A 27,830-nucleotide genomic window follows, 5' to 3' on the forward strand; every position below is an offset into this window, starting at 1 on the left:
TGGACCTGTGCATGGTGACCTGGGTCCTAGCAGACAAGCTGCTAAGGTCTCTCTCAGCTGGGAGAAGAAAGAAAAGACATCCAGGGAGCTGGAGTCCAGCTGAGTCTTGATTGGGTGAGGATGAATCCATTGGTGGAAGAGAAGAAGGGACATGAGGTTCCCGGGACTCATCAGTCAATTTTCTGGGAACACTCAGATTTGGCCCCCTTCCCTTCCCTTCCCTTCCCTTCCCTTCCCTTCTCTTCCTTTCCCTTTTTTGGGTTGTAGGGCTTGAAACTCAGGGCCTGGGTACTGTCCATGAGCCTTTCTCACTCAAGGCTAGTGCTCTACCACTTTGAGCCACAGTGCCACTTCCAGTTTTCTGGTAGTTAATTGGACATAAGAGTCTTACGGACTTTCCTGCCCAGGCTGGCTTTGAACCCCTATCCTTAGATCACAGCCTCCGGAGTAGATAGGATGACAGGCAGGAGCCACTGGTGCCCAGCATTGGCTGCATTCTTTTCTCAAGCTAAGTTCTGCGTGGTAACTGCCCAGCCTGAGCTTGTGGCTCAGGTTGAGTTTCTTCTGAACTCAGCTAGCCATGGCTTGCTACCAAGCATCCTGTTTTCTTAACCTTACAAGACCATCCTCTGAGCAGCGATAGAAATGTTGCTCGGCGCAGTCCATCCATCGGGGTTTGGACAGAGGAGAAGAATCAGCCCACAGCGTCCATCTCCCTTCAGTTCATCCAGATGATGTTGAATCTCTGGACGTGCTGATCATGCAAGGGTGGATGCAGGGCCTCATACCCAAAGGTCCAGGGAAGCCTCTACCCAGACCCCAGCCCAGGAGGTGCTGGGAATTGTGGGTAAAGCTGTTTTAAGTCCCATGGAATTGGTGGCCTCAACAGAGACCTCTCTCTGTGTGGGAGATGGCAACCAGCCTAAAGATAAGCGAGAGGCTCCAAAGTGGTCCAAAGGTTGTGTCTGGAAGGAACTGAGAGGGTAGGACATGAGTCTACACAGTCCTGACATGAGTCTCGGGCTTCTCTCTGAGGGATCTGGAAAGTTCTATAAAATTTGTTCAGCAACTGTTTAGTGAAGCAGAACCGAAATTGTGAACTGGAGCGCTTGTTTTCTTGTAGGTAACAGAGAAGTGAAACAGCAGAGCTGGTATGCTGGCGGCAGGGATGAGATCCAGAGTCAGTGAGGCGTGTGATTGTGGCAAAGGCCAGGCTGGCTGACAGATGGGCAGCAGAAGAGCAGGAAAGAACCAGGGTCCTTCTTTGAGCCAGCTGGAGAAGGAAGGCCGTGGCCTGGAGGCTACTGTACAAGAAGTCTGCTCAAGCTGGCACTGGTGGCTCACCCCTGTAATCCTAGCTACTTGGGAGGCTGAGATCTGAGGATCACAGTTCAAAGCCAGCCCAGGCAGGAAAGTCCATGAGACTCTTATGTCCAAGTAACCACCAGAAAACCAGAAGTAGAGCTGGGGCTCAACGTGGGACAGTGCTAGTCTTGAGTGAGAGAGCTCAGAGACAATCCTCAGGTCCTGAGTTCAAGCCCCACAAGCACATATACACACTAAACATCTGCTCAGCTTATGGCTCCCGACCATAAGCTGCAGGAGTCTGAAGAGCTCTGGTCTATCCCTTGGCCTCCAGGGTCAGGAGACAGGGTGGCCCTTGGTGGCTAATTGCAGGTCTGGTTGCCCTCTACCTGCATGGGTACAGTCAAGCCCTCTGTAGTATGGTGAAACATTACCAGGGTCAACAGGAAGCATGAAAAGAACTTCACAAGGTCATCGCAAACCTGTGGAAATGCTTGGCCTTGGTGACCCAGGAGGATGTTTAACATGAATCGAACACACAGTTCCTGTGTTCCTTGCTTGTTTGGCCTAGCTATCCCTTCCCCAACCACTTCCAGTTTATTCCTACTAGGCTGGCTGTCTTAGAAGAGTCCTATGCCTAGGACATGCCAGGGCCCTCTATGCTCCAGGGACAGGGAGGCCAGGATATTACAGTTGGGCTTGATTATGGATGGGTTTGAACTTATGGCCTGGGTGCTGTCCCTGAGCATCTGTTGTTCATGGCTAGCATTCTACCACTTGGCCCATAGCACCACTTCTGGCTTTCTGAGTAGTTTTTTTGAAGAGTCTCATGGACTTTCCTGTCTGGGCTAACTTTGAACGATGATCCTCAGATCTCAGCCTGCTAAGTAGCTAGGATGACAGGCGTAACAACTGGTGTTGGCTTAGATTATGTTTTACAAGGGAAAGAGGCTAGACAGTCCGAGTCCTCGTGGGGTCAGCAGGTCTGTGCATGCCTGGAAGGCAGGGCTGGAGTCCTAAGCATCTTGCCCTGCACATGGTAGGGTTCAGGAACATGTGCTGGCCTCTCCTTCTTGCTTGCATCCTCTGGTTCCACCCAGGTTTACAACCTGGCTGAGCTGAATGACTTAGGAAAGGAATCTCTTCACAGCCCAGACGCAGTGGCACCCTCTCAGTACCGGGTGGGAGATGGAAAGAGGTGTCCTCACATCCCGGCTCCGTGAGCCCCTTGTGGGGGGGTGTCTTCACTTGCACACCCTTCTAATTCCCCAGACGAGCAGCAGCGTGCTGCCATGCAGAACACAGCCCTCCTGAGCCAGGGCCACAGAATCCTGGGGCTCTGATGACCGGAGTGGGGCCCCCGGAGCTCTGGCACTTGGCACAAGTCACTGAATTGCTGTTCTTTCCACCCCGTGTTTGGCCCAATTCTGGTAAATGCGAGTTTTATTACCAGCAACAACAGCAACAAAAAGACTGCGTCCCGGAAGCAATCCAACTGGAAAGTGTCCCGGCTCTGCTCTGGCCAGCCTGGCCTGGGAGCCCCAGGGACAGTAGTTTCCTTGGAAACCGTGGACCAGCCTTGGGAGCGGGAGCCCTGCTTGGGGAGGGGGCAGTCTTTGGAGCCAGCTGGGAGAGCTGCGTGGGGCAGCTCCGCTGGCCAGACACAGCCTGGGAGATGAGGTTGCCCAGGGTGGTCAGTAGCCAGCATGCCGTTCACGACACCGGGGAGAAAGCGGCTCCTGAGATGGGGTGCATCTTGCCACCTCCGTCTGCATTACACAAAAACCCCAGTCCCCTCATTGCTCCAGGCAGGAGTTCCCATCACCTAGAAAATCGGGAGTTTTGCTGTCCAGACCAGTGAGAGCTACTTCATTACCAGTACCCCATGAGACTTCTCCAGATCCTGCTAATGCCTGGATCCTGTGAGGCCGGGAGATGCCCTCAGGACGGGGCTCCCTGGGGAAGGGGCCTCGGGCCTGCACAGAGGCTGTGGTGTGTGCTAATCACCCGGCTACTCTGGCCATCCAGGCTGGGGCTGAAGCTGGGGTAGGGGCAAGGACAGGGTGGTCTTTTTCCTTAAAAGCTCTGGGGTCTCCTCCTTTCTCTTCTTCTACTTTCCTATTCAGCTAGTTTTTTCCTGGGAAGGGACAGCCATGGGAAGTACCCTGGAGGCTGTCCATAGGTTTATCACAATGAATAGCTACCAGTTAGTGGGAACCATTCGGAAGGGCAGTGTCCCCAATTACTTGGGCAGCTGACAGCCCCCAAACTCCTCCAGGATCAGAGTCCAGACTCTGGAAGCTTTGCTTCATCCCCAGGTGAATACATGGGGAAGGGAAGGCCCTGGGACTTTGGGAGTGGCCACGCCCCCTTCAAGGGGCAATGCTTCTGCCTCTTGGATTGGATTTAGGTTGGGCTCATAATTTCTTTAGCCAGTAGAAAGTAGCAGAAATGGTGGTGTGTAGTCTCAGGGCTCAGGCTTAAAAAGGCTAGGCAACCTCTGCTTCCCTCTTCTGGATGTCAGTCTCCATGTTGGGAGGAAGCGAAGCAGTTGAGTAGAAGAAGCCCATCTGGAGAATTAGGTTCTTAGTGCCAGGCCCAGCTGAGCTCTGAACCGATGCATGGCTCTTGGAAGCAGGCCTTTTCGCTCACATAGAGTCAACTTAGTGGTGACACACAGGTCAACGGGCACCGCAACTTAGCCCTCACCAAGTTGGAGCACATGACAATTAGTGTGGGCAGAGAGGGATGAGTCAACTGGACACTGGTGGCTTCAAAAATTTTGGGGGTGCTGCAGACACAACCTCAGCTGTTGGGAAGAAGCCAAGGGAGCCCCATCCACAGCAGACTGCAGACCCCAGAGACCATGCCATCCCCTCCCACTGACCCAGGAACTCTGGGTGCCTCTGTTACCCATCCTCCAGGATGCAGGTCTCATCATCCAGTTTCCTGATTCCTGGCCCCCCAGGCCCACCCTTGACTGATAGAAACGTCTGATTGGCTCCAGATGGAAGTATTTGATTGGCTGCACCCTGTCACCAAATACAGATGCATGGTGAAGGCAGACGAAAGATTTATTACATGTTACGGGCAGTCACGGGAAGACAGCACATCAGTCCATCTTTGGCCACCTTCAGGGAACAGACATGAGTATTAGGTTTTACAGACAAAGAACTGGGAGGCCATAAGAGGGATATATGCATAATTATTAAGCAATCCCCGTCTGCTTGGTCATTATTTCAGTCCTCATTTTGGGAAGGGTTAAACAAGTCACTGTGTCTGTCCTGGGAGCTCTATTGTTCCTTGGTACCTGCTAGTTTTAGTCCCTTGTCATAAAGATGTTATCAGTCAGGTTCCGGGTGACTGCAGAGAATGGTTTGGAGCAGTCACAGACAAAATGGAAGCGGAAATGTCAAGCTTTCCTTCTGCTTGTAGCGGATTCACAGGCACAGGTAATCCATGTTTTTCTGCATATGCATCTTTTTTTTTTTTTTTTGTCCGTTGTGGGGCCTGAACTCTGGGCCTGGGCGCTGTCCCTCAGCTCTTCATCTCAAGGCTAGCACTCTAGCACTTGAGCCACAGCGCCACTTCTGGCCTTTTTCTGCTTATGTGGTGCTGAAGAATCGAACCCAGGGCCTCATGCATGCAAGGCAAGCACTCTACCACTGAGCCACCCTCCCAGCCGCATGCATATGCATCTTTTAGGCATCTCTTACAACTCCAGCTGCCAGGGTGCTGAGAAACCAGATTCCTGGGTTTCTAGCAATGATGGTAGCAAGGTGGCTGTTGCCTGCTGTCAGGGCGCTGGTGGTAGGGAAGGTACGAAACACAGCAGCAGGAGTCTGCGGCGAGCCACGGTGGAGGCTAAGACGACAAAAATGACCCCTTTGAGAAAGGCTAGCCTTTCATGGATCGCACTTAAAACTGAAGTAATGACCAAGTTTACTGAGAAGTAACTGCGATCACATTTCCTGCCACCACACTTGATAGGTGCAAACTCGATAGTTACACAAAATGGATTATTATAGAAAAATAAAGATACTTCTTGCATGTCTAAGTTAGTAAATGTCTATGACATTTATACTCACTATGCAAAAGGCAGCCTAGAAGGTGCTTCTGCTGGGTCCGTGGATTTGCTCATGCTGCTATCTGTGCCCTGTGGTGGGAGTTGTTATCTGTTGCAGTCCCCTGGGGCTCCAGGAGAGAGAAGGTTCTCTGATAAGCATCGTGGGAGGAAGCACTGCCCCTCGCACAGGCCGCTCCTGCTCTGTGCCAGCAATAAAATTGAGAGCAACTTCTCCAGACCCCCTCCAAGGTCACACACGGGACTGTTTTAATGTTATCCTTCTCCTGCCCTGTCCCAAGCCTCCCTCTTTAGCCCCAAACCAATGTCTGTACCTGAAGATGGCTGAACAAGTCCTGGGTGCTGTCTTCCCATGCTGCCCTGTTCCAAATCTCCTTTCTCTACCCTGTACCACACCTTTTGTTTGTTTGGTTTGACGCTTGAACTCAGGGCCTGGGTGTTGTCTTTTAGCTTTCTGGCACGAGGCTGGTACTCTACCCCTTGAACCCCCACCTCTACTTCCAACGCTTTGGTGCTTCATTGGAGATCTGAGCCTCCTGAGTTGCTGGGATTACAGGCATGAGCCACCAGTGCCCGGTTTTCACGATGTCTCTTTAATTGGCATATATGAGCAAGCAGCCAGATCTAACTTGGGACTCCTGGACTTGCGGCTTGGGGTCTAAAAACCTGGTTTCACCCCCCCAGTATAATACAAGGGCTAAGCAAAAGCAAGCAGAGACCACCACAGGCATGATGTTCTGACAGGACCCCTGGCTGAGTAGGGTGGACCAGGATGCAGGTCCACTGTCCCCCTCATCTCACGGTGACCCCTTTTCTGATTCTCATCAGCCTTGGCTTACAAGGAAGCAGCTTCTGGTGTCAAGGCGTCCTATCCCTTGGCCCCTCCCTCCATACTGTGGCAGCGGGTGTGCGTGCAGCCCCCACAAGGTAAGATGCATGGTGGACAGCAGACAGGGCAGTGCAGACCTCCTAGGACAGCCCTGCCCCCTGCAGGATTCAGTCTCTCCTCTAGTCCTCACCCTCAGCATGGCCCCCTCTAGGGGTCTCCCAAGCCTCCGACACACTGGCTGCTGGCCTCTGGCCCTGGGGGCCAGTCTCTTCCCTGTGCATTTCTCCATTCCCTGCTGTGTCTCCTCCCGCCTGCGGGGTTCCCGGCTGACCTCTTCTTCCAGGGATCTTCCTGCGAAAACCACGCCATTCATGCTGAAACCAGCTCCAGAATGCCTCTGACCAGACTGCCCACTCCATAGAAGGCCAAGCTGGAGCCCAGAGGCGGTGTTTGCCCAGCACTGCTGCCCAGCCCTATCTGTGCTCCATGGCAGAGTGTAGACCCCCAGACCTCCGGATTCACACCCCTCCTCGCTCAAGGGCCAGTGCAGCCTCTTCCTTGGTGGTCTCCGCTTCTTATGTGCCACCCTCCCTGTAGAAGGCGTGGCCTGGGGGCAGGGCTGCTTCCTTCGCAGGCAGAAGGTCGGCGGTGCCCACAGCCCCTCGGCAGGCACTGCCGGGATGGCAGGACCATCCCTCCATCACCCCTAAGGAGGCAGGAAGAGCCAAGCCCCCTCCCCCTAAGAAAGACTCCAAGTGCCAGGCACCGGTGGCTCACACCTGTAATCCTACTTGGGAGGCTGAGATCTGAGGATCAAAGTTCAAAGCCAGCCTGGGCAGGAAAGTCTGTGAGACTCTTATCTCCAACTAACTACCAAAAAACTGGAAGGGGCACGTTGGCAGGAATGGTAGAGCGCTAGCCTTGAGCTGAAGGGCTGAGGGACAGTGCCCAGGCCCAGAGTTCAAGCCCTACAACCAGGATGTGATGGAGGGGTGGGGGGAGTGGGGGGGGAGAGACTCCAAGCATCAGTGGGTGGTAAGGCCTTCAAGCAAATGCTGAGAATGGTTTCTATGGAGACCGCCCAGGCTCTGGTTTCCAAGGCAACAGCTGCATGAGGTTACAGCGCTTCCTATTTATGTCAACTTAACATTTCTAACTGCTCTATTCTTCTGGCCAAACCCAGACCTAATGCAGTTACCTGAAAGGGAGGAGGTCCAAAACCCAGGCAGGTGCACAAGACCATGCATACTCACACACACACACACACACACACACACACACACACACACACTCTCTCTCTCTCTCTCTCTCTCTCTAATGGTATGGAAGGACACTGCTTTCCTGGGGTTATGAAGCTTTGAGTATCTTTCCAGAAGGAGTGCATGAACATCCATATCATAACCTTTTTAAAACTGACAAAAGGGTTGAAAATGCATGCACATGCATGTGCGCGCGCACGCACACACACACACACACACACACACACATCATACATGCACACACATCTGCATCTGTTTTACCCTAACTTTAAATTTTGGAGAACTTTACACATTGGTACAAATAACTTTACATGATCCTTTGTAGCAGGAACAAAATATTGTACCTTTAACAAAACGAAGACAAAAACCATCCAAGTCTCCAGTCAATGGCTTTCAAATTTTGTTTTCAGTGTCGTGTCAGTACCACAATAAATATCCTTCTTGTATGTATATTTTATATACTTGTTTGGATATACCCATGGGGTAAATTCTGGGTATTGAAATATCTGGATCTCTTATATTTTAGAATTTGATATTTAGTGCTATTTCTAGCTCAAGTGTGTTTGACCATACACAAGAAGATCAAATATTACTAAACTTAAAAAAAAAAAACCCAAAGCAAAACCCCAAATCCAACTTCTCTAACTAAATCCATGAAACTGACACAAAATCCCCTCAAAATAGCGTGAGAATAGAAAGCTCGCTGTCAGCACCAGTCATAGATGATAAGTAGCAGCCAGCCATGAGCCATGGGAAAAGCAAAGGAACCTAAAGTGGAGGATGAGATCACACAGTCTCCAAGACAAAATACTGTGATTAAGTCGTCCCAGCTCAAGGTGACCTTGGCCCGGTAGACCCGACCTGGGACATAAGTTCCTCACAGGTAATCTCAATACATAGTCAAGTCCCAAAGGTGAATGGTGCTCTGCTCACCCTAGAGACGGGCGGCTCTTGTCTATTGAAAGTGTATCTGTAGCAGGTGCTGGAACTGTATGTGCTGCCACGACTGAAGTCAAAGCAGGAGAAAAGCTGCCAGCTCTGCCTCTGTGTATCCGTCATCGTTCCAGGCCATTCTCGCCAGTCGCTTTGCAGTCGCCTCCAGTTCCAGGAATGATAGAAGTGACCCATACCTTTGTGACATGGGACTGAAAGGACCCCTCAGAACAGCAGAGCCTTGCAGGACAGGACACCTCCAAATGCGACAATGACCTACATGATCAGTCTGCACCTTGAGCTAGAAACCAATTAGTGGTGACCAGATGATGATAGTGATCATCAGATCAGATGATGATAGTGATAACAACTTCTCTAGAGACTCCGAACTAACAACCAGCCAAGCCACACTATAACTGCGACTCAAACTAGTCATGCCTTTGTCTCCTGCCCCTAATTCTTTTTACTAAGCCTAACACTCAGGTCTGTGCCCCAAAGACGGCTGGAGATTAAAAGATAAAGTGCCATCTTCCTGTGGCTTCATGCCACATAATGATCTTTCTTAGCTGGGTGCTGGTGGTTCATGCCCATAATCTCAGGAGGCTGAGATCTGAGGATCACAGTTCGAAGCCAGCTCAGGCAGGAAAGTCTGAGAGACTCTTATCTCCAATTAGCCAGAAAAAGAAGGAAAGTAGAGATGTGGTTCCAGTGGAGAGTACCAGCCTTGAGTGGTAAAAGCTAAGGATTAGCCCCAACGCCCTGAGTTCAAGCCCCAGTACACAGCAGTGCACGCCTGCGTGTGTGCACCCCCCCAAATCTCTGCCATTTCCCCCGTTTCCCTTTCCTCATGTATGTTTCCTATACCGGGATTCTTTTCTCACTGGACAGCAGCTCTAACTCTCGGGTGATAATAGATACATCCCTAAGACTAAGAAAACATTGGCAAATGGAATCAGTGCAGAAATAAGAGAAATATATAATAGCCCAAGTCAGGTATAAGTATCATTTGTCACATTAATAGATTAAGTCGCATGAAGCTCACTTTGTGAGACTCTCCTATTTGTGAGACAACTCGAAATGCTTCGTGTGAGTGGATCTCAGGGACCTGTGTGGGAGCTGAGGGAAGTCCTCATCTACCCTCTGGTGACACTGCCATGTCCAGCTTATTGATTGAGCTGGGTCTCACAATCTGCCCAAGCTGTCCTCAAACTGCAGTGCTTCAGATTTCTGTCTGCCGAGTAGCTGAGATTGCAGGCATGAGTCACATGCCTGGCCGCACACAACCTTTTTAGAATAAGACAGCTTTGTAAATTTTCCAGGTTAATACTCATGACACAAATTAATTTTTACCCACTAGCAACAAAGAGTTATGTGCTAATTGTGTGTGTGTGTGTGTATGTGTGTGGTGGTTGTGGGGCTTGAACTCTGGGCCTGGGTGCTGTCCCTCAGCTCTTTGGCTCAAGGCTAGCGCTCTACCACTTGAGCCACAGTGCCACTTTCAGTTTTCTGGTTAAGAGTCTCACGGACTTTCCTGAATGGGCTGGCTTTGAACTGCGATCCTCAGATTTCAGCTTCTTGAGGAGCTAGGATTACAGGCATGAGCCACCAGCGCCTAGCATGTGCTAATTTTTGATAGTAATAAATGTAAGGAACTTAGGAATCCATTTAATGAGAAAAAAAGGATAAAACTATTAGAAAATATTGGAGGTCCAAATAAAAATGTAGCTAGGAATGTGGCTTAGTGGTAGAGTGCTTGCCTAGCATGCATGAAGCCCTGGGTCCGATTCCTCAGTACCACATAAACGGAAAAGGCCAGAAGTTGCACTGTGGCTCAAATGGTAGAGTGCTAGCCTTGAGCAAAAGCAGCTCAGAGTGCCCTGGCTTTGAGTTCAAGTCCCAGGACTGGCAAAGCAAAAACCAAAAGCACCATGTTTATCAGACTGGAGTACACAGTATCATGATACTGATTTTTCTCAGGTAGAATTATAGATTTAATCAAAACTAGTAAAAACCTTGACAGACTTTAATGAAACTTGATAATCACTTCTAAAATGTATACAGAGCATAAAAGCATGAAGCAGGCATGGCACTGCTAGAGAAATCAAGGGAGAACACTTGCGCTAGCAGGTGGCCAGGCTTATTTTCAGTGTGGTTGTAACTCAGTGATAGACACTTTAGGACAGAGTGGAGCGTCAAGAAACGGACTTTCCAGTGTAGTTTCCCTCCCTCCCTTCCTCCTTCCTCAATACAGGGTCTCACTTACTATGTAGTTCATGATCCTCCTACCTCTACAGCCTTCTCTGTGCTGGGATTACAAGTTTGCACCACCATGCCCAGCTTAGTGTTTTTCTTTTCTTTTCTTGGTGCCAGTACTGGGGCTTGAACTTAGGGCCTTGCATCCTCCCTCGGCCTTTCTGCTCAATGCTGGCATCCTATCACTTGTGGCACAGCTTCAGCTTTTTTCCTGGTTAACTGGAGATAAGAGTCTTTTAGATTTGTTTGCCTGAGCTGGCTTTGAACCTTGATCTTCAAAGCTGAGCCTCCTGAGTAGCCAGACTCTCAGGGGTTAGCCATCAGCCTCCACTGTCATCATTTTCTCACTCGGAAGCGTTAATCCATGCACATGTCTCACTGGGTAAATTGCCTGTTTAAATTCTTTGGTCTTCTTTATCATGCATTCTTCATGATTTATAACTTTGCGTATTTAGGGAAATTACCCTTTTTATGTCCTATGGGCCAGTGGTAGTCGTTCAATTTTTGTTAATAAATTCTCAATTGGGGGCTATCAGGCCTAGAGGGCTTTCCCTCTTCTAAGACTGATTATGTAAATCCTCTTCAAATACTTTAATCATTTTATTTCATGTTTACAAGTTGATTTGTTCAGAATCCCTATCACCCAAGGAAGCAGGATTCAGCTTATCCAAGTGGCCACCCAAGGATTTCATTAAGAACAGGCCACAAGTCGCCGCTAACCTGGACTGCCACTGTAACTGTATTACCTTTCTCTGTAATTTGTCACCTGCTGGGCTCCCCACGGTAGTTTTAAGGCTGGGTCTGTGAAGGCAGCTCCTCATGCTTTGCTGGAGTTACCTGCTCTTCTCTACAGAACTCATTGTCAAGTTCAAAAACAAACTTGATTGGCATTTTTCTTTGGGTGCCAGTACAAGGGCTGAAACTCAGGGCATGGGCACTATTCCTTAAGCCTTTTCTGCTCAAGGCTGGTGTTCTACTACGTGAGCCACCGTTCCACTTCCAACTTTTTGCTGATTAATCGGGGATTAGAGTCTCATACTCTCCAGGCTGGCTTGGAACCACAATCCTCAGATCTCAGCCTCGTGAGTGGGCAGGGTCACCGGTGTGGGCATGGGGGCTGGCGTGGCTGGCGTTGGAACCGACTGCATTTAGATGCAGGAGTGAGCAGGACCTCTCTTGGCAAGCTGCCTTTGGGCCCCACTCAAAGGCTCACTGGAGTCTTTGTGGCCCCAGAAAGGTGGCGAGATGGTGAGCAACACCAGGTATGGGTTCCCACCGGCTTCACCGCGGGGCAGGACAGAGGCCGGCTCCCGGGGCCACCTAACCAAGGCTCTGGCCAGCTCCCCACACTCCGCTGAGAATGCGACCTTCTGGCTATTATAGATGCAGCAGAATGGTGGATGTAATTGGCCGGACATGGTGGGGAATATGATCGCGTCCTTGTGCTTAGCGTAAGGACATGCAATGACATCACCAGCACAAGAACATGCAATGACATCATCAGTGTAAGGACGAACATGCAATGACATCATCGGCTGCGCAGAACAGGGCGGGGGTTTGGCAGCGTGACCTTGAGTGGTCCTCCCCCTGGCTCCACAGCGGCGCTGGAGGTCAGGGGAGGGAAGGAGGGGAGAGTCTTCACGGAACCAGGGAGCCAGTCTCACCCCAGGGCCACCAGCCACGGTGTGCGGCTGCCCCCTGCCCTGTCCCCCAACATCCGCCCTGCCGCGGCCTCCAGAGCCCCCCAGCCCTACCTGGCACCCAGTCCATCTACCACGCTAGACCCCACGTCAGAAGTAGGTTTTTTTTTTAATTTTCTGTAGACACTTCTGAAAAGAGATCTATTAGAGAAAATATACAAAGCATTTAAGAGTCTCCTCTCCAGAGAGCAACCCAGTCTAACTGGGGGCGTCGGAGCCTCTCCAAGGCTTGGGGTTCAGGACAGTTAGCATATCAGACATCAATAAAACCATGCAAAAAGTGAGAAGGTAAAGGAAAAGCATCACCCCAGAACGAGGGGGCAGGAGGCACAAGTACCAGGCACCCCCATGGCTTCCACCGGCACCGCGCACTGCCCAGGCCCTCAGCTGACACCTCCGCCCCCCCCTCTGCACCCCCTGCTGCTCCCGGCTCAGTGGTAGGGTCCCACATGTGCTCCCGTGCCAGGTCGGGGCCCGGGCTCAACTCTTTGGTTCCACTCAGAGAACAATTGTGCTTGGCCACCTCTCCCAGCCTGTGCCCCAGGCTCCTGCCAGGGGCCCTGGTCGGCCACCCCCCTTTGTGCTGTGGCAGGCCCGTTCCTGGCCACACCCCTCTGTCCCCACAACTCTGGACAGTGGGGGACGTGTGCTTGCAAGGTCTAAGCATTTCTGGGCCTTCCCAACCGTACAGAACCGACCCCTGGCGACCCCCGCCATCCCCCCTGCCCTGCCCAGGCCTCCCGTGCCTGCTCCTCCCTCTAGCTCCTCCCCTCGGCCCAGATACTGGGGAGCTGACTTTAAGATGACAGGCCACAGAAAACCATTCTGGATGTCCCCTCTGACCCCGCCCTCTGGGAGGCCAGCTAAGGCTCGGCCTCGGAGGTCCTGGTCCTGGCACAGGGAGACGGGCAGGGCCGGGAGAAAGGGCGGGACTTGTCAGTCTATGCAGAGGTGCCCACGGTGCAAGCTAAGCGAAGGGAGGGAGGGGGACCAGAGAGAGTTGGGGGGGAGAAAGGACGGGGCAGGGGCGGGCCCGGAAGGAGGTGGCCTCACACCACCCCACAGATGAGCGTCTCCACCACGAAGGTGTTCTCAAAATGGCGGATGGCGTTGCAGTTCTTGGCTCCACGCTTGTTGATCCCTAGGAGGAAAAAGAAAGTTTCTAAGAAGTCCAGTGAGGTCTGTGTCCAGGCGCAGGGGGTGGCCAGCCTCTAAGCCACCAGAGACTGTAGGCCCCGGGCGATGGACTGGGGGGGAGGGGGGGAAGGGGGACCCAAGATGCAACAGTGATTCACCCAAAGCAGCACCATGAAGCCATCTCCCAGCTGTGTGACCTTTGGGTGTTACCTAACCTCTCTGCTTCACTTGCCTTGTGTTTGAAAGGGATAATCAGAATAAAATGATGGTGGCAGGCGTGAGTGCAGAGCAACACCTGGCACATGGCAAGTGCTTCATGGTGTTCCCTCGCAGCTGTTCTTGGAGCCCTGGCACAGCTGCGTTAGGCACAGCCAGAGACTGTCTGGGGTGCTGGAGGCGGGGCTGGGGTCGGGGGCGGGGTCGGGGGCGGAGCCGGGGCGGGGCCGGGGCACTCACGCCTGCGTGTGACCCGGCGGCGCAGCCGGTAGGTGTCCTTCCCATTGCACAGGTGGAAGATGAAGGAGCCCAGGGCCTCCTTGTCGCTGACGTGCTCCGTCACCACCATCTCCTCCTGGATGATGTATGTCTGCGGGAGATAGGTCCCTCTCTGCAGAGGGACACAGCTGGGGTCAGCGGCCAGGACGAACCCTCCACCCCCCAGGGTCCCACACAGGCCTTGCTGCCATGCACGAGAAGCCAATGTGCACACGTGCGCATGTACACACACACACACACACACGCACGCACGTGTGCGCGCGCGCGCACACACACACACACATACACACGCACGTGCATGCGCGCGCGCACACATACATACACACGCACGTGCATGCGCGCGCGCGCACACACACACACACACACACACAAACACTGTCGGCCAGAGGCCTCGTGCTGGCCCTGATGTTTGTGGTCAGTCCCTGTCCTCCATCGTGGGACTGAAACACACGACGGGCTCTCGGGCAGCCTGTCCTCTCTGGAACTGCCGGCCGGGACATGAACCGTCCGACTGTGGGGAGGAGGGGGAGGGGAGAGGTGGCTCTGATGAGTGGGGGGGAGGGGGAGGGGAGAGGTGGCTGATGAGTGGGGAGGAGGGGGAGGGGAGAGGTGGCTCTGATGAGTGGGGGGGAGGGGGAGGGGAGAGGTGGCTGATGAGTGGGGGGGAGGGGAGGGGAGAGGTGGCTCTGATGAGTGGGGGGAGGGGAGGGGAGAGGTGGCTGATGAGTGGGGGGGAGGGGGAGGGGAGAAGTGGCTCTGATGAGTGGGGGGGAGGGGGAGGGGAGAGGTGGCTCTGATGAGGGGGGGAGGGGAGGGGAGAGGTGGCTCTGATGAGTGGGGGGGGAGGGGAGGGGAGAGGTGGCTGATGAGTGGGGGGGAGGGGAGAGGTGGCTCTGATGAGTGGGGGGGAGGGGAGGGGAGAGGTGGCTGATGAGTGGGGGGGAGGGGAGAGGTGGCTCTGATGAGTGGGGGGGCAGGACCAGGGTGTGAGGGAGGCGCGAGCAGCCTCCCTGGGCCCAGCCTCCCTGGGCCGCCCACCCTCACAGCAGCCTTCCTTCCCCTGGGCCTGGCCTCCGCACAGGGGTGTGGAGGCGGGAGGAGAGGCTGTAGGGGCCGCTCACCTTCACGTTCATGAGGAGCTCCCAGAAGTTCCGGGGGGGCAGCACGATGGTGGTGTTGAGCTCAATGACGTAGCACTTGTCCAGGGAGATGTCGTGGTAGGCGGTGAGGCCCTGTGCCAGGGAAGGGGTGGGGACACGTCAAGTCTGGGTGCGAGGAGAGGCCTCAGCCCCCCAGGGCCACCGAGCCCTTGGCCTCCAGGGGTGCAGGCTTGAACGCGGGCCGGGCACCGCCTCCTCCTGATCCTCTACGATGATGGGGGGCGACGGGGGAGCCGCTTCCCAGACAGAACAGCACTGGTCTGTGCAATGAGCGCCTGGCTTCTGAGGAAGGCTCCTCCTGGGGCGTGCAAGCGGGAAGGGACAGGGCGGCACTGCTTCCCACCCCTCATCTCACGCACTGGCGAGGCGGGCCAGCCCCAGCACAGCGGGGTTTCAGTGAGCGAGCCAGCAGCGGCGCTCTACCCAGGCTCGCAGGCCTCCACGGCAGAGGGCGAGGGTCGACAGAAACCCTGCAAGGCACTGCACTGGCCGTGACTCACGCCTGCCTGCCATCCCAGCTACCCGGGACAGACTGAGATCTGAGGATGGAGGTTTGACGCAGCCCAGGCAGCCACCTCCATGACTCTTATCTCTCAATAATCACCAAAAAAGTAGGAAGCAGTGCTGTGGTTCAAGTGCCAACCTTGAGCGGAAAAAAGCAGATGGAGAGAGAGGGAGGAAGGGAGGGAGAGAGGGAGGGAGGGAGGGAGGGAGGGAGGGAGGGAGGGAGGGAGAGAGAGAGAAAAGGGATGGGGAAGCCTGGACCTCACTGGCTGACTTCAAAAACAGCCACAGAAGATGCTTATTTAACTAACTAGGAAGGGTATGAGGGAACTTTCTAGAATGCTAGCACATGCCAGTGGAAACCAGTCAGGTGCACATCAGCCGTGGTGATATGCATGTGGGAGCGGGCAGGAGGACCGCAGCGTCGGTGACAGCCAGTGTCCACACGTGTCAGTGGCCAGCACAGGTCCCCAGGGGACCACACTAAGCGAGAAGGGGCAGCAGGGCCCTGGTGCTGTGGTCAGCAAATGCTCCAAGGATTCCTCTTGCTCTGGGTCCTGGGGATGCTCCTCTACTAGGCACCCCAGTTCCCCCGCCAAGAGCTAGCCTCACCCGCTGGAAGTCGTGGATGATGTCTGCAGGGTCCCCCCCGCCGAACTGGGGCACAGGGACATTGATGCGCTCATAGTTCTCCTCGAGGTAGATCTTCACGTCCTCCTCCAGCTCCCTGCGCGTCCGGATCTGGGCGGACAGCGAGTCCTCATACAGCACGCCGCAGTGGAAGAAGTTGTCTCGGGCCAGCTGCACAGGCAGGGAGAGGCGGGCGGTCATGGGTGACGGGTTTGACCACCACTGCCTACTTGTCCCCATCAGGTGTGGGGAGGAGGGAAGGGTGGGTCCCAGGAGCCCAGTTCACTCCCAGGGGATGTGAGATTGTGAGGAAGCCAGCAACCATGGCTCATGCCTGTAATCCTAGCTCCTCAGGAGGCTAAGATTTGAGGACTGCAATTCCAAGTCAGCCTGGGTGGGAAAGTCTGAGACACTTATCTCCAATAAATGGCCAAAAAAGCCTGAAGTGGCGCTTTGGCACAAGTGGTAGAGTGCTAGCCTTGAGCAAAAGAAGCTCAGGGACAGTGCCCAGGCCCTAAGTTCAAGCCCCAGGACTGACAAAATTAAAAAAGAATTGTGAGGACTCAGGTCAAGTGTGGGGCTGGGCGCTGGAGGGGAGGTGTCTAGGCTGTCTAGGTGGAAGACCTCAGTGCCTTGTGTCCCAGTCTGTGAAATATGATGTCTCTCTGGCCTCAAAGTAACAGGGAGGGGAGGGGATGACGTCAGGTGCTTGGGTGGTGGGTGGGTGCTCTGGACAAACCAGAGTTGGACAGGCTGGGGCTGGGTTGGGGAGAGAGACCTGCAGGGAGGGCTGAGGAACTTCTAGGCTATTCCAATGCCTCCTCCATGTCTCCAAGACCTTTCCTAGCCCAGAGACCCTGAGATCCTCAATCACAATGTCTGCCACCCCCATTAAGTGGGTGGAAAGACCACGCTGTCAGTGGGGGGAGGGGGTGTGTGCCATGATTTCTCAGGGAAGCCCCTGATCATAATTCTCTGTCTTGGTGCAAGCTCTCCCTTGGCCATGCAGGGGCCCTGGGGAGCTGTGTGAAGAGCCAGGGGAGGTGGGGGACAGGGCTGGGCCCCACTGTGCTTGCCAGGGGCTGCTCTGAGATGCCGTGCTGCCTTGGAATTGGAGTGGGGAACCCCAGGACTGTGTGAGTGAGGACGGGGTCACCGTGGGCAAAGGCTGGAGAGGAGGGGAGGAGCTGCTAGTCAGGACGGGAGGCTGGAAGGTTTGGGAAGCCGGCTTTCTAGGGACACCCCAAGGTGAAAGTAGTATGGGAACTGAGCTTTCTGGGAGAGTGCCCCAGGACACAAACTCTCCAGTAATTTCCACTGGAAAAACCCGAGTGACAAGAAAATCACAGGCCTAGGGGCGAGAGGTCACCTGAAGCCCTTGCAATACTCGTTTACACGTTTGAGCAACTTTGGATTTCACTACTTGCCGGTCCCACAGGTGGTGACACCCCTTCCTCCTCAGATTGGGGTGACACTGCTTTATGGGTGCAGGGCCCTAGGGGTATGGCTGAGGGTCAGGGCCCAACACTGGCCATGATAAATCTTCTCCTACCCTACCCTCCTATCTAGAGCCCAAATCTTCCCTCCCAGGGTAGAATGAGGCCATCCATACTGCACAACCCCCTCCTTGCATGTGGAGGCTGAGCTGGGGGGAGAGCTCTGACTTCCTTTTCTGCTGGCCTCAAGCTTCTGTTGCTAGTGCCGCAGGTGACACTGCCGGATGAACGCTGCTGCAGTGTTTGGCTCCCAGGACAAAGAGCTCTGGCTGGGGCTGGCATAGGCACCATGGAAGAAGAGCCAGGCAGGAGGGAGGACCCTGTCCTCTGGGTGTACCTGGGCACTGCCCCTCTTCCTGAGCCCTCAGTACTTGGCTCTCCCCTGCTTTTCCCCCTCCCCGTACCCTGCCCGGCTCTCCCTCCCATCCTGGGGCTGCCTCTCTCTACCACCGCCTGCTCCTCACCTGGGCAAGGAAGAAGTATCTGTAGATGTAGACGGAGGCGAAGATGAGGCCCATGAGCAGCACGACCATGCCCATGGACAGGTAGCACACTCCACCCACCGAGCCCCCTTTCTTGGGACGGTGGTGAGAAGGCCGCTCCTCCTGTGAAAAGCAGTGCCGGGTCAGAGGTCAGTCAGGTGTCTAGACTGTCCCTCTGGCCAGGCCCAGAGACCTGGGGGACATGAGAGGATGGCACATGTCTGCCCTGGGGTTGCTGGGTCTCCCCCCAGCTAGAGATACTGAGACCTACCAGGAAGCCAGCTTGAATCACCTCAGCGCTGAGCTCCCCTGTTGTACTGTGTGTATATGTGTGTGTGTGTGTGTGTGTGTGTGTGTGTGTGTGTGTGACCACCACCCAGTTTTTCAACCATAAATCAGGGATGCACCAATATTACCTTCATGATTGAGGAATTTACAGGAATGAGGTGCATCTGGCTGGTTGTGAACCATTGCGCTGGGCAATGGAGTCACGGAAAGCTTTAGAACCAGGGGTGTCAAAACCCCCCTAGAACCGGACCACACAGGGTGCCTGGGAGAGAGCAGCGGGAGATGGGGAGATGGGGAGACGTGGAGTGGGTTCTGATTGCTGGGAGCAGTCGGGCTCAGCGTTGTGGGCAGCGATGGGCACTTGTCCTTGGCTTGGCAGTCATGGACCTGCAGTCTACTGTGCTCAACTCCTCCTCCCTGCTATCCAGCAGTGTCAGGCCAGCTGTCAGAAGCAGCATCTACCAGGGGATGTTTGGAAGCATCTGGAAGCCAGGGAGCTCCCGCCAAGAGGGAACTATGGCTATCAGGATAGGCCAGGCCAGGAGGCTCCAGGAAAAATCCTGTTCTGGGAGCCATATACTTGGGCTCAAAATGGCAGCTGCAGCGTTACCCAACACCAGGCCACGTTATTTCTGGGCTGGAGCACTGAGTGTATGAATAGAAAACTCAAGAAAACTGCTCCACCTGGAGCACTGGACTGCAAGCCAGCTGGATCCAGCTTGGTCATGCCTTCCTGTCCTCTGTCCCTCCCCCGCTAACCGGGCATGGTCCTCACACGTCCTGGGAGACCCCCACAAAGACCCCAAACCTGCCTCTGTCTCCCGCGACTACGGCCAGCCCCTCCCCCACGGGCACAGACACCGCCCCGCGTGAGGCTAGAGGTCAGTCAAGACGAGGCAGGCTGCGAGGAACCCAAGGGGGTCCAGCCAGAAGCCTGGAGCCCATCACTCTGGCTCTGTCAATAGGGGCTGCTCAGTGCTCTCCTGGCCTCAGTTTCCCCATCTGCAAAATGAGCAAGGCAGACTCCACCTGTTTCTTCCGCCCCTTAGCATGGGGAAGGTTGTGTTGGGGACATGGTTCGTGCTGGAAGTTACTCAGGACGAGTGCTTATCTCTCAGGGGAGCACAGGGGGGTCCTGGGCCTGAACTTGAGGGTATAGATGGAGTACCCCAAGGGGTCTGATTCCTTGCTGCTCCGTACCCTCTCTGTTCCCATCTCTAGGCAAAAGCCGGGAGGCATCTGAGAGTCCTGCAAGGTGCATTCCTCAGCGGGCAGCCAGCTCCCAGGCATTGCCCCAGCCCCTGCCCTGCCAGCCCCTTCCCATCTGGCACCTGGCCACACTTAGCTCCGCCCCCTGGAGTGGGGCGGGGACTGCGATGGCTTTGAGTTTCCAGGGGGCAAGCATGAGCGTCTCCAGCCACCCAGGGGCTGCTGCAAATGAGGTGGCAGACTTCTCAGCCTTCTGTTGGTTTTTTTTTTTTGGTGTCCATACTAGGGCTTGAACTTAGGACCTGGGTGCTGCCCCTTAGCTTCTTCACTCAAGGCTGGCGCTCTATTCCTTGAGCCACAGCTCCACTTCCCTTCTGCTTCCAATGGTCGGCAGCGGATCTAGGAAAGGAGTCTGAGCAGGAAACAGGCCAGGCTGCCGGTGCCATCTGTGACTCTTGCCTGGGGCACAATGCACAGCAAAGCCAGATTGTCTCTAGGGGACTGGTGGGTTTGGGGCTGGTGGGGACCAGTGTCAGGAAGGGTTCCGAGCCCCAGCAAGATGCCACAACCTCCCCTAGTCAGGTCTGCCGTGTAAACTGTGACATAGGTTTTGCTGGGATTAAAAGAGACAAAGAGCCCCAGAGCCCTTTGTAGAAGATAAAGCACTCGATAAAAATAGCAGATCTATGGGGCCAGCCCTTCCTTTTTGGTACTGGGCCGCAGACAGCTGTTGAGGCTGCACCATGGCCGCGCTTTTTGCTTCCGAGTTCTGATCATTCAGAGGCACTAGTTTAGGAGAATTGCCCTAAAAAGATAAAATATCCTCACTGGATGGCAAGCTGGAACCTGGGGGCCTGCTCTATGAATCAGGTCACCTGCCCGTGAGGCTAGACCTTCCAGTGAGCCTAGACCTTCCAGTCTCTCTCTGCCTTTCTGCTGCATTGGGCTGGCCCAGCGTCCAGATATGAGGTGAAGGGCTGCGCCCCACACAGGAAGCGGGGCGGGAGATGAGGGAGCACAGGGCAGGGAGCAGGTCAGTGGCCCAGGCTGCGGGAGAATGACCCGATGTGGTCCAGAAGGAGAGAATTCCAGCCGGGACCAGTCACTGGGGATCCTTCACCTAGCTGGGTTGGTGACCAAATCCATTTTGTAGCTAAGGACGATAAAGCAGATCTAAGCCCAGCACCAGTGGCTCACTCCTGCAATCAAGCTACTCAGGAGGCTGAGATCTGAGGATCAAGGTTCAAAACCAGCCTGACCAGGAAAGTGTGTGACTCGTATGTCCAATTAACCAGAAAAAAAAAAAAAAAAAAAGCTGGAAATGAAGCTCTGACTCAAGTGGTTAAGTGTGTCAGCCTTGAGCAAGACAGCCAAGTGAGACCACGCAGGCCCAGAGTTCAAGCCCCAGTAAGTACCTGCACACACAGAAAAAGACCAAGCTTTTTCTATTCTCAATACATTTGGGGGGCATACTTCCTGGAGCTCACCACAGGTCAGGGGTAGGGGAGACTGTCTCTGCAGGAGAAGAAAACCTTTGTGCTCCATGGCCCCTACACCCTCTGCAGCTTTTGTGGGTGCCCCCCCTCTTCAGATCCTCAGCCCAGCAGCCTGGAGCCCCTATTTCTTTCTATAGCTCATAATACTTGGTAAGCATCCACCATCTGGCTCTTCTTTCCAATCTTTTTGTTTTGTTTTTTTTTTCTGGTCCTGGAATTTGAACTCAGGGCCAGGGCGCTGTTCTTGAGCTGCTTTTGCTCAAGGCTAGTGCTCTACAACTTGAGCCACAGCACCACTCTGGCATTTTCTGTATATGTGGTGCTGAGGAATTGAACCCAGGGCCTCATCTGTTCGAGGCAAGCAATCTACCACTGAGCCACATTCCCAGCCCCTCTTCTTTCCAGTCTTATACTTTGTATGTGGTTCCCAGGTCTGTGCATGGAGTAAGTTTTGTTTTTCTATCTACTGTCAGTTCATTTCTTTTTTTGGGGGGGCCCGGTCGTGGGGCCTGAACTCTGGGCCTGGGCACTGTCCCTCAGCTCTTCAGCTCAAGGCTAGCGCTCTACCACTTGAGCCACAGTGCCACTTCCGGCTTTGTTTTTCTTTTTGCTTATGTGGTGCTGAGGAATCGAACCCAGGGCCTCAGGCATGCAAGGCAAGCGCTGTACCACTGAGCCACTTTCCCAGCCCTGTCAGTTCATTTCATAGACTAAAATGATCAGATCCTTCAGCGGGAAGAAAGAAAATGGAACACTTCCCTCCCTCTCCCCTCCCCCCCCCGCCCTGCTCCTGCTCCCCCACACTGAAATGATGGCTCCCTTGTTTGCCTCTACTGACATCTCCTATATACACATGGGTCTCAGCCACTCTGCCACCTTCCTGATGCCATTCCTACCTGCAGAAGCAGGACCCCTCAGCCATGTCAGGACTGGAGGGCTGCGGTGAGCAGGCCAGACTGGAATTCTACCATGTTCCTGCTTATGGACAAAAGTACCAGAGCTGCCTTTGCTAGCAGGACACAACCAAGGCCAAGGTCAAAACCCCAAAGCCTGGAACCCTGCCGGCCCCACGCCCTGGCAGGTGTGATCTCCGGGTCTGAGGATGATGAGGCAGCAGGGAAGGTGCTGGAGTGACCAGTCTTCCTGATGTCTCCACAGCTGCTTCACTGTCAGGCTGGGGACGCAGACCCTGGCAGGTGGGGGGGCTTCTGTTTATAAGTGGGAAAACACTGCATATGGTTCCCAGGCAACGGGCTCTGCGAGCAAAGTATACACAGGCACTTGTGTGGGGCACGTGAGGGGCCTGCAGCCGGGTCTGCGGGCTTCACGGGGCTGTGGCGCTGCTCGTGCGACGCCAGGCACCACTGGCTCACGCCTGTAATGTTAGCTACTCAGGCGGCTGAGATCCCAGGATCACAGAATCAAAGCCAGCCTGGGTAGCAAAGTACGTGGAACTCTTGTTTCCAATTAACCACCAGAAAGCTGCAAGTGGAGCTGCGGCTCAGATGGTAGAGTTCCGGGCTTGAGTGAAAAAGACAGTACCCAGGCCCTGAGTTCAAGCCCCAGGACAGACAGACAGACAGACAGACACACAGACACACAGACACACACAGACACACAGACACACACACACACACACACACACACACACACACGAAATGATTTGACAAAGTCAGGGGCAAATGGGACCCTAAACCCTGCATGTGCCAGCTCCCAGGGAGGGGTCTCCACCATGGTCCCTCAGAGTGTGCCCACATTAACTACAAGCTGATGAATTTACAATCTGTTCTGCTGGGGGAGAGGGGGGCGGAGCAGCCAGACCCACAGACCTCGGCCAGCACAGGCGGAAGGCTGGGGGGCTGGGGTGGCCTCCTCTCACAGCGACTCTATTCCCATCCTTAGCTTTTTATTTCTTCTCCCTGGGCTGCAGACTCGCAGAGGCAAATATGCCACAGGGTTTGTGTGTGGGGAGGGAAGGGGGAGCCTAACTGGGAGCAGGAGGAGGGCTCCTGACCACGGCACAGTGGGCCCAAAGCCTCCTGGGTACACGCCATGTGCTGTGAGGCTCAGGGCCCGCCGCTGGTGGTCTCGCGCCCCTGCTCCGCTCCGGCCTCTGTGCACATCAGGCTCTGCTTGGCTGGCCAGCACATCCTTTCCTGGCCTCTTCCCTGACAGTCTCGGCATCTTCAGAGAACAAAGGCTCAGGAAGGCTGCTGAGCAGCTGGGGAGAAACCTGGGGAGACTGGAGGGAGAAGGGGCGGGGGGAGCCAGGATGTACAATTGGGACTTTTATCAGATCCATTCTTTTTTCTCATTGGAAGTTGACTGACAGCCTGGAATTGTGCAAGGACGGAGGAGAGAACAGATAAGAGAGGGAAGTGGGAAGAGAGGCAAAGCAGAAAAGCCAGTGCATCCGCCCAAACGCGAACATTCCCTGGGTCGGCCAGGAAACCTGAAAGTCCCGGGGATGGACAGGGTTCCTGCTGCCCTTTCTCCAAGGACCTTCTAGACTGGCCCAACCAGCCAACAGGCCTCAGGAGCCCAAAGTGGGCCTCCATGCTGGCCAGATCTGCCCTCCAAGAGTCAGGGGACCCTCCCCCTACCTCTTCTCCTGCCAAGAGCCAGCAGCCAGCCAGCAGCCCAGGGAAAGAATAATCAGGTCCTCAGGTATGCAGGCTGGGGGAGGGGCGACACAAGGGCCTTGAATCCAAGGCAAAAGTCAAGGGGAAAATGACAGAGCTGAGAAGATGGCTGAATCGGGCATAGTTTGACATTCATCTCCCTTTGAAGTTCTCCTGCCTGTGAGCCTGTCTATGTGTGTCCATTCAAGGGGGCATGCATGCCAATGTGTACACACAGCAGTCAAAGGGAAGAGCAAGCCAGCTGCGTGGGGCGTGCAACCAGTGGGCCTCCAGTCTTCCCATTATCTCGGGGTAAATACCTCCTGGGGAAGCTGGGCAGCTGCAGGCCAGTGGGCCTGCCTTGACCCTTCCTCGGCTCACCCAGGCACTTCCTTCCAGCCTCAGGTCTGGGGACAAAATCCTCCTTGTTTCAGTGTTTGCTCAGAAGCCAGGGCGGTCCTTCCTGGGACAGGGCAGTGCTGTAGCCGTCCCTGATTGCTGTCCCCACCCTCTCTGTCCAGCCCAGGCTAGACACAGGTCAAGCAGAGCCCAAAGACCCTGGGTCTCAAATCTGTTCCTTGTATGGTCCTTCCACGTGATTGCCTGTTGATCCTTCTTCCTTTTGAGACCAACTCAGACACCAAGGAGGGTTCTAGGATCACCTCCAGCCCCAGAGACACCGTCTAATAAGCTGCTCTGTGCACTGGCATAAGTACAGGACAAAATCCAGGTGTCCTGTCCTGATAAAGCAGCTTCCGGTCTTCTCACCCTCCTTTTAGCTTCTTGGCCCATCTCTCAGTGCCCTGACAATGGCTGATGGTTTGTCCTGAGCTACAGCTTGGAAATGGGCCTCTGGCCTGCTCTCTCTGCCAGGCCAGGCAGTGGGCAAGGGGAGATGTGCCTGTTGGCCAGCTGGAGCAAGAAGGGGCCTGCAGGAGTGGACTGTCTTGCAAAGTTCCCTATCAAGCCATGACAGGCATAGCCAACACACAGCCCCCAAAGGCTCACTGCACCAGCTCACCGCCTGGACAAAACCCTGTAAGATCACCAATAGACAGCTCTGTCCTCCAAGTGGCAGGATTTGAATTCCTCCCCTGATTTCTAGTGTCTCAAACTTCGCCCTGCCAGGGGAGCGGGGGAGGGGGCATTCAATTCAGCAGGCTCTGAGCCATGACTAACAGCCAGCAGGACAGGACAAGGCTGATATTTCCATCTCATGCTGGGAACAGCGTGAAGAGGGACCATTCAACCTCAAGGGCCTGGTAAAAACCAGAAGCTAGATGTCAGTTACTACCCAAGCCCTGCTGATAGGGGAGATCAAAATAAGCTACCCCAAAATGTGCTGCTTGAGCTTATTTGGAAACGGCTATTCGGAGGGGCTGCAGACAGGGGACCAGCTATGAAAAGCTGTTCTTTTGTCAGAGAGATTTGAGCCCATAGAGAAAATGAAATGAACAGCTGATGCATGATGCGCACAGGCTTTCTCTGAGGTCCCCTTCTTATCTGTCTAGGTAAGATCTTTTCACAGCAGGAAGAGACACCAGGTCTAAGGCCTAGCCCACACTAATGACCACAGGTGGTCTTCAGAAGGCTGTCACCTGGGAAGCTCAAGACCAATTTTAGGTTCTCTCTGTCCCCTATCCCCAAGTATCTGTTCCTGTACACTAGATAGTGTGTGTATGGTGTTTCATAGACAGAAAATTACCAAGTCTCCCCAGGTTCTCAAGAGAATCTGAAACTTCCCACATGGCCATCCTGTCCCACACCATCCGCAGCAGGCTGCCACTCCAGAATGTGCCACTCCTGCCACCCTCAGGGGACCTCTTGGTGGAGGTGGAATCCTATCCTCCCACCTCTGGCTTGATCCATTTCCCCCATTTCCCCTCCCCCCAATCCTGTGGCTCCCCGCTGCGCGGTTCTGGTTCCAGGTTTTAGGCTGCCTGTTCCTGGGAGAAGCAGCTGGGAAGATAAGAAGCCGCTGAGGGGAGGGGAGGAGGCTCGGCCCCTGGCACGCTTTTCAAACGGCAGACCAAAGTCAAGTATGAGATGCTCTGGTCCCTCTGAACTTCAGATACAGGCGGGGCTCCTCTCACGGTGGTACCGGGTGTCAGGAATTCGTGTCATCGCGGCCCCCCACCCCCATGCTGGAGCCCCGGCACCCCTCACTCTGGGTCTCTAATCAGGCTGACACCCACCTCTGAAGTCCCTCTCCAGACACCCCTGGGGGGGGCATCCTTCTCCCCCGACCCCGTAATCCCACAAACTTGCCTTGGGGAGGAGGGTGTGGCCTGGCACTTCCGATGGGAGGGTTGGGGCTTTGGTGCGCCCCCAAATCGCTGGTGTGTGTATGGGGGGGGGGTGTGCGGGGAAGAGCGGCAGCCAAGACACCGCTGCCCAGGCACAAGGGCGCCGGTCGGGCCAGCGCCCCCGGGGACCCGGACTCTGCCCCGACTCACTCCGCGCAGCGCCGACAGGTCTCCTGGGTGGGGAGGGACGCCCACCCCCAGGCCGGGGCTGGGGGGGGGGGGGGACAGCGCCAGCGCCCAGGGCGGCGGGGGGAGTGGAGGGAGGCAGACCGGAGGGGAGGGCGCAGGGGCGGGGAGGAGAGGGGGGCCCGGGCCCCGCGGGGTGCGGGGGGGGGCGGCCCGCACCCCAGGGCCCCGGCTCAGCGGTTCGGTTTATTTCCATTTAATCCCTAAAGTCCACGGCGCGGACGGGCGGCGGGGCTCCGCGGCATCTCCGAGGCGCGAGACCCAGGCCCGCTACCCCGCACCGGCCGGGTCCCGCAGCCCGCCCAGCGCCGGGGAGAACGCCCTCCGGCCGCCCGCCCCGGCCCGCGCTGGGGACCCGACGCCCCCGGCACCCCCACACACTTCGGGACGAGCTTGAGCGCGTCCCACCGGAGGACCCGCCCTCGCGGCGGACCCGGCCTCGCGCCTCGTCCCGGAGCGCTCGGGGCGCCGGAGCGGGGTCCGCGGGGCGCGCCGCGGCTCCTCGCCCGCCTCGCTTACCCGGGCCGGCGTCAGCAGGATCTCGGCGGCCGAAGCCGGCGCCGCGGCCGCGGCCGCCGCCTTGTCGGCCTTGTCGGCCTTGACACCGGCCACCGCCGGCTGGAAGCTGATCTTCACCATGGCTGCGCGAGCCGCGGTCCGCCCGCAGCCTCTGCCCTCGCCGCGGTCCGCGCCGCGGATCCCGGAGCTGCACGCACCGGAAGTCTGGCTCCCGGCCCCGCCCCGCCCTCGGCCCCGCCCCTCCAGACCCCGCCCCGACCCGTCGGCGGCCCCGCCCTCCGCGGGAGGACCGCGTCGCGCCTGCGCCCCGAGGGCAGCCGCGGGTTCGCGCCACACTCAGCTCTTTCAGTCATTGTCATCGCGCGTGGACACATCCCTCTCCCTCGCCGATCGAGCGTCCCTTGGAGCACCCATGTCCTGCCCCATCCCCTTCACTCTGCACCTCGCTTCTGCCCCCCCCCCCCCAGCACCCTTGGGGTGTGCGCCGAAGCCTCCGAGAGAAGCAGGGGCCGCCCTGGTTCTTTCGCTCCCAGTTAGCAGCCACCGGTGGCGGTGAGCGGCTCTGCCCCGCCCGCTGGAGGAGGAGGGGGAGGGGGAGGGGAGGGGGAGGGGAGGGGGAGGGGAGGGGGAGGGGCACCTAGGTGAGGGTGGGATCAGAGGCTTGGGTTCCCATCAGGGGCCCCGCAAAGCCTCGGGGGTGCTGGGAGACCAGGGCTCACGCACCTGGGCAGCGATGGCCACAGGGCCCTGCTCTTTCCCCAGTCCCGGCCAGGCAGTACACAGCACCCAGCAACCCACAGGCGGCCTTGGCTCTGCTGTTGGGTGGGCGGTGGGAGGAAGGAGTCTGCCAGCAGGCTGAGGCCGGGCCACTGCCCTCTCCCTATCGGTCGGGTCCTGGGCAGCTGCCTCGGCCCTAGATCTGGACACACTGGCTCAGA

At 55.7% G+C, this 27,830-nt stretch overlaps 1 protein-coding gene across 1 annotated transcript; it reads right to left on the bottom strand.

The window, feature by feature from the left end:
• Positions 1–12,453: 12,453 nt before the first annotated feature.
• Positions 12,454–27,095, bottom strand: Itm2c (integral membrane protein 2C). The gene is made up of 6 exons (XM_042679216.1): positions 26,893–27,095; positions 18,250–18,390; positions 16,272–16,460; positions 15,117–15,227; positions 13,957–14,107; positions 12,454–13,504 (listed from the first exon to the last, which is right to left on the bottom strand). The coding sequence occupies exons 1-6, from the start codon at positions 27,010–27,012 to the stop codon at positions 13,413–13,415; spliced, it is 804 nt and encodes a 267-aa protein (XP_042535150.1). The 5' UTR covers positions 27,013–27,095; the 3' UTR covers positions 12,454–13,412.
• Between the last annotated feature and the right edge of the window lie 735 nt (positions 27,096–27,830).

The sequence above is a fragment of the Dipodomys spectabilis genome, unplaced genomic scaffold (assembly GCF_019054845.1).
Source record: "Dipodomys spectabilis isolate Male_0828 unplaced genomic scaffold, ASM1905484v1 ptg000051l, whole genome shotgun sequence".
Lineage (NCBI taxonomy): Eukaryota > Metazoa > Chordata > Mammalia > Rodentia > Heteromyidae > Dipodomys > Dipodomys spectabilis.

Excerpts from the sequence above, each read along its gene's own strand:
- Itm2c (XM_042679216.1), bottom strand. The coding sequence starts at position 27,012 with ATGGTGAAGATCAGCTTCCAGCCGGCGGTGGCCGGTGTCAAGGCCGAC. Across the intron at positions 18,391-26,892 it reads TCCTGCTGACGCCGGCCCGG|GAGGAGCGGCCTTCTCACCA; the intron begins GTAAGCGAGGCG and ends TGCTTTTCACAG. Across the intron at positions 16,461-18,249 it reads GATACTTCTTCCTTGCCCAG|CTGGCCCGAGACAACTTCTT; the intron begins GTGAGGAGCAGG and ends CTGCCTGTGCAG.